This window comes from Echinops telfairi, unplaced genomic scaffold, assembly GCF_000313985.2.
Source record: "Echinops telfairi isolate 266 unplaced genomic scaffold, ASM31398v2 ScPeMD7_7415;HRSCAF=8453, whole genome shotgun sequence".
Lineage (NCBI taxonomy): Eukaryota > Metazoa > Chordata > Mammalia > Afrosoricida > Tenrecidae > Echinops > Echinops telfairi.
This window is the reverse complement of record NW_022111315.1, coordinates 1,187,372-1,193,865: the sequence shown is the minus strand read 5'-3', so window position 1 is coordinate 1,193,865 and position 6,494 is coordinate 1,187,372. Positions and strand designations below refer to the sequence as shown.

The 6,494-nt window shown below is 43.2% G+C and overlaps 1 protein-coding gene across 1 annotated transcript in view; it reads left to right on the top strand.

The window, feature by feature from the left end:
• Positions 1 to 6,494, top strand: part of KIF4A (kinesin family member 4A) — a 187,159-nt gene that overhangs the window by 48,504 nt on the left and 132,161 nt on the right. The window contains exon 8 of the mRNA XM_045296988.1: positions 1,736 to 1,747. Coding sequence (XP_045152923.1) covers positions 1,736 to 1,747 — 12 coding nt within the window. The remainder of the gene's footprint in view (positions 1 to 1,735; positions 1,748 to 6,494) is intronic.

Genomic DNA, 6,494 nt, shown 5'->3' with positions numbered 1-6,494 from the left:
TGTTCTGATGATGCCTGATACCTGATCCCTTCGACACCTCGTCGTCACACAGGCTGGTGTGTTTCTTCCATGTGGACTTTGTTGCTTCTGAGCTAAATGGCCGCTTGTTTACCTTCATCAAATTGTTAATTTTTAGTGTATAGAAATGCAGTTGAATTTTGATATCGTATATGCCACTTTGTTCAGCTTGTTTATTATTTCTAATGGTTTTTAGTGGAATCCTTAGGATTTTCTTTATATGCAATCATGTCACATCTGAATAGAAATAATTTTACTTTGACTTTTCAATCTGAATGCCTTTGATTCCTCTTTGTAGCATACGTGTCACAGCTAGAACCTCTGGTGTGAAAGTAGCAAAGTCTTTGTCTTCTTTTCCTACTTAGGGAGAATGCATCATGGACACCTTCGCTCGGTTGAAGAAGTTACTTTCTAATGTTAGTTTGTTCGTGTTTTCATTAGGAAAGGGGTTTTGTCAAATGTCTTTTCCTCATCTATTGAAATGATCATGCTATTGTTTTATTTACATTATTTATTACAGTTATTGGTTTATCAAATGTTAAATCACCTTTGCATTTCTGGTATAAACCTTATTGTTATTGCCATTTGTTTAGTGACTGTTTTGACCAATTCTATAAAACTGGTATTCCCAATAGTATGCAGTCACATCAATCTTTGCTGAGTTAGCTAAGTTGGTATCAGATTTCCTTACGTACCTTGAACTTATAACTCTTACTCCATTTGCCTAGGCATACCTTATATATTGAGGCCAGATTTCCTTAAATGCTTTGAACGTGTGAGACTCCCACCATTTGCCTAACGTTGTCATTTCATTCCCTAAATCTTCCTTTTAAGTTTTTATTAGGTTCTTGTTTAACCATGGTTATTAAATTTAGTGTATATTTTCACCAGACATTTTTATAAGCATGTATGTGTACATATAGTAGTACAGTTTTGTTGCATCTTTAAATATGAGTTGGAACATACCCTCTATATTAAAGCACTTTACAATTCTGCGTGATTCTTCAATTCCTACTTGAACAGGACCCCAAAGTAAGCCAGAGGTGCAAGATCAAGGACTTTTCAGATTCTTCATGATTTTCCTGTGCATGTTCATGTACATGACTTTCTAGATCTCTAGGAAAATGCTAGAGCCTTTAAAATTCTCTTGGGAGCATCCTTGGTGATGCAGGCAGTTGTCCGTCTCATTTCTTAATTTATTTGAAAGCTCAAATCCATCCAGAGGCACTGTAGATGATAGGCCTGTGGTCTCAAAAATAAGAAAAATCAGCCACAGGAAATCCTGGAGCTTAGGTCTACTCTGACACACCTAGGGTTCCATGAGTCAGAGTTGACTCAATGACAATGGTATGGTATTGTTTTCAGTGTTGTGGTAAAGTGAAATTTCTTAATATGGCTTTTCTATTCATGTCGCTGTAACTCCCACCCAATGAATAGGTGAGTCCATGCGTATAAGGTCAGTGAAACAGTAATGGAGGGTATTCTTCAGTTTTAGTTGTCATCTCCCTGACTATCAAAAATTTATCTCAGAAGCAGAAAGAGAGAGAAATCCCAGATCATCAAGAAAGAAGAACCATCAGTAGAGCAAGTTTGAGATCTGTGTCTAATATGGAGAGGCCAAGACCGGAGGCATCAGAAGCTTAGGCACAGAGATTATGAGACAGAACAGAGAAGCCACGCTGAGACCAGAGGCCTAGGCAAGGAGACCAAGAGACAGAACAGAGGAGCAGTGTTGAGACTATGCAACTATGATGCAGAGCAGCAGTCTGGCTTCCTGGCCCACAGAAGCAGATGCCAAAAGACTACTGATGAGTAGAGAGAGAGACGAATGCTGGCTGAGGAGAGGTATACTGCTGTGGACCAGTGACTATATCCTTAATGTATTTTGACCCTGGCTTGTGGTGACCTTTTAACTTCCCTAATAAACCTCCTTGAGGCTTTCTACTCCTGTAAAGAGTTACAGTCTTAGAAATCTGTAGGGGCAGTTCTACCCTTTACTATAGGATTTCTGTGAGTCAGAATTGACCCGATGGCGGTGAGTTTTTTTGTTTGTTTTTTAATAAACCTCCTTGATCGTGAGTGTTGTCTGAGTTCTGTGTGGCCATCACAACAGATTATTGAACCCAACAGAAAAGTAGAGTGTCATGGGTGGAATGGTTAATGTCAAAATAGGGTAAAAGTAGGATGGAGAGTGGACTTCTGCGTCATGGCAATAAGACTTTGGTTGGTGAGCAGTTGGATTCCTTTTCTCCCTTGTGTAGCCAGAGAAGGTCAAATATAGCTTCCGTGCCGTTTTCCCAAGTGGGCATTTCATTCCCTGGATTTTTCTTTTAAGTTTTTTGTCAGGTTCTTGTTTAACCATGATTATTAAATTTAGTGTATATCTTCAGATATTTTTTTACTTGTGTATAAGCTGAGTTTTCCAGCACATTTTTTTAATCATTTTATTGGGGCTCATACAACTCTTATCACAATCCACACATACATCAATTGTGTAAAGTGCACTTATACATTCGTTGCCCTCATCATTCTCAAAACTCGCACTTTCCGCTTGGGCTCCTGGAATCAGCTCCTCATTTTCCTTCTTTTTTTCTCACCTCCCTCCCCGTTCCCCCCTCCCTCATGAACTCTTGATAACTTGTAAATTATTATTTTATCATATCTTAACACTGCCCTGCGTCTCCCTTAACCCTCTTTTCTGTTGCCCATCCCCCAGGGAGGAGGTTATATGTAGATCCTTGTAATCAGTTCCCCCTTTCCACTCCCTCTTCCCTCTTCCCTCCTGGTATCACCACTCTCACCACTGGTCCTGAAGGGTTCATCTGTCCTGGATTCCCTGTGTTTCCAGTTCCCATCTGCACCACTGTAAGCATTGTGTGTATATATATAGTAGTTTAGTTTTGTTACATATTGTAATTGCTAAGTTAATTTTATTTCCTTTTAATAACTAGAAATGGCCACATTTTTAAGTGTACAGTTAAAGATAAATTCTTCCTTGATTTATCACCCACTCCTAAACAGTTAAAGATAAATTCTTCCTTGATTTATCACCCACTCCTAATCACGTATCTTTTGATAGCCGGGCACCATCAGCTTTCTTCACCACATTTGCTTATGCACCTGCCTTTGTCAAGGAATGCCAGTTTGATAGAACAAAGTGTTCTTGCATTGAGGGAGTACTTGAGTAGAGGCCCATTGTCCATCTGCTACCTAATACTAAACCTATAAGTATATGCACATAGACCTATTTCTCTATAGTCATATATAACTATATTTACGTATGTATATACCTGCATCTAGACCTCCACAAATGTCCTTTATCTCCTAGTTCTTTACTTTATTTCCTTATACTTACCTCTTGTCCCACTATCATGCTCAGCCTTCATTTGGATTTCAGTATTTCCTCTCGGTTACGTTACCCTTGCTCAAGCCCTACCAGGCCTCTTACACCCTCCTCCCAACCGATTTTGGATCACTTGTTGTTCCCTTGTCCCTGAGTTTGTTAACACCACTTCCTTTCCCCAACCTCTCCCTCTCTCATATCCCTCCCCTCCAACCGTCAGTCCCGTTGTTTTCTCCTCCAGATTGTTTATCCACGTGTGCTCGCTTCCATTTTGTGGGGTTCAGACCGCGCTGCTTCCCCACCGCATGACCCCAGAAATGTCCTCCGTTGAAGTCTGCTCTAGTAAGGGGACAGCGTGACACGTGCTCTTGTCGTTTGCCCAGTCCCCTCTGTGTCCCATTAGCTAGCTCCTCGCAGTGATATCATCCTCCTCCGATCCTGGTGTGCCTATGCGGGGTCCAGTCCGGCTCTCTTTCTCTTCCTTCCTCCCGCCTGCCTCCATGGGGGTGTGGCATGCTGGCTGGTCTCCCCAACCTGTAGGTTCACTTCTGCTCTCCACCACAGCTACTTCCAGGGAGGGTGTCAGTTTGGCTCTAGTTGGGGCCAGCCCTGTAGCTCTCTCTTTTCCTGTGTCCTTCCATGTGACCACGCTGTCCTCATGGTTTGGTGCATCATGGACAAGACCAGCACTCTCCCCCTGGGTGGATTAGTGCCCTGCTCCCTCCTTCATCATTTCACTTTCAACCCCACCCTTTTCTCCCTCCCCCCTCCCTCCTTTTCCCATTATTGTGTTGGACCAACATATACCTCCTTGGGTTTGGTCCAAATTCCTCTCAACACCCTGTATCTCAGTCTGAATGTTATGCTATAGGTGGCTTCTCTTCTAGACCTACCTTGCTGATTACACTTACCTCAGGGGACTCATGCTGTACTTCTCCTTTTGTGATTGGCTGACTTCGCTTAGCATTAATTTCCTCCTACTCTTCCCATGAAAAGACGTGTTTCATGTGCTCATCAGTACTTTTTAGCCATGAATAGTACTCCATTGTGTGTATATGCCAGAGTTTACTGATCCACTCATCCACTGATGGAAATTTAGATCGTTTCCAACTCTTTGCGATTGTGAATTACGCTGCAATAAACATTGGAGTGCATACAACTGGTCGTGGTTTATTTCTTACCTCTTCTGGGTATATGCCCAGTAGAGGAATAGCTGGGTCATAAGGTAGCTCAGTTTGCATTTTTTTTAGGTATCGTCAGATCGCTTTCCATAGCGGCTGTACATATCTACAAGACCACTAGCAATGTAGGAGAGTTCCTATCTCACCACATCCCCTCCAACATTTGTCGCTCTCTGAATTTCTGATTTGGGCTAGCCTCAAAGGTGTTAGATGCTATCTTATGGTTGTTGGGGCACTACAAGCTTTGAGGGTGTTAACTTTCATAGTCCTTAATATTTGATGCTTTTACCCACAATACTCTCTGCAAAAACCTCTTAGGTAGAAAGAATCTTCGGGCCTTGCTCACTAGTTCCACGCCCTCTATGTGATAGCTCTTTCTTATTCCCTAGTTTAATGAGAATGAGAAAGTTCCCGGTCTCAGTTTTCCATTTTAACCTCTTCCAAACACACCAAAGAACATGCTATGCTGTTATCAATCTGTCCGCCAGCAGACAACCTGCCTCAGGCAAGCTGTCTTGCTTGCCCTTATCAAGTTGTCCAGCAGGAGGTGTAGTCCTCTCGTTCGGATTATTATTCCTTTCTTTCCTGTGTTTCTACAGCCACATTTTGTATCTGAAAACCTGCATTTTTTTGTCTGTGCCCCCTCTGGAGCTGGGTGTTACCACTTGGTTTGCCTGACCCTTCTTTCCCTGTTGTTTGGGGATTGATTCTATCTGAGCACAAGGGAAGCGCATGCAGAATTCCCTCTTTTTGCCCCGCAGGATCATATGGCAATCCTCAGAAGAAATCTGTCTTGTTAGTTTCACAGCCTCTAATGCTCTATGGAGGTTGGGGGAGCATTCTCTACTTAGGTGATACACCTCCTGACTCCAGTGTAGGGAATCTAATGTAGAAGTTCTTATCAGTCCAGCACAGTTACCCCCTGTTGTTACACTCCCAAATGACCTTCAGGGTGGTCTGACTTGTTTCTATCAGAATAGTATTCTGGCTGCAGGTATAGTTTCAAATCTAGGTGTCCCCTTCTTAGCATCCAGTAGTCTCTGCCAGCAATCCTTAGTGCTGACTGGAAGGGGGAGCAGACAGGCCTAAACTGATTACCAAGGAGAGCTGTTCTGTTGTTTTCAGAGGTTTGAGTACACAAGGAGGCAGGTAGAATGCTGACTATGGGAACAGATTTCGTGGGGGTTGGGGTGGGGGAGGCATTTTCTGTAACAGTTTGTACCAGCCTGTCAACTAATATGTACCAGGTGGGGACAGGATGTCACTCTCTAGTTAGAGCTGCCTCGTTGCTATGAGTCTCTTCCACCTCTCATACTATGTTGGCTGTGAATATAACCTCCACTAACTAAAGATGCCTGCTTCTTAGCACACCCACAGCTTCAGTCAGCAGTCCTCAGCACTGACTGGAAGAGGGAGAAAATAGACCTTAATTGACTCCCCAGGATATCTGTCCTGTTAGTTTTAAAAGCCTGAGCTATGGGGTTTGCAGGACCCCAGGGAGAGTGTTGGCTATGAGATCAATTAGACTCTTGGGTCAAGGTCTTCCTGCAGCAATTTGCAGTTGCTGTGCAATTAACAGTGTCCAGACCCATGGCCCTGCGGGGGACAGCACCGGAGACAGTGTGGGAATTGCACCCAATCTGATCCCGCCACACCGAGGCAAAGCACGGGGGGTGGGGGGTGCAGCAAAGCAGCAAGGTCCCCAGGGAATGCTGAAGGTGGACTTTGGGACCAGGGCATGGTACCCCAACAGACTGGACTGGAAAACACTCCTAAAGGCCAACAAACGATCTGTGAACTAACTACAAGCTTTTCTTTTTTGTTGTTGTGTTTTGTTTTGTTTCTTGTCATTGGCTTGTTGTTGTTTTGTTGTATGTTGTTGCTTGGTTTTGCTCTGTCTTGTTTTTGCGCATGTTATTATCTCCGCAGGTCTGTCTAAATAAGATAGGCTG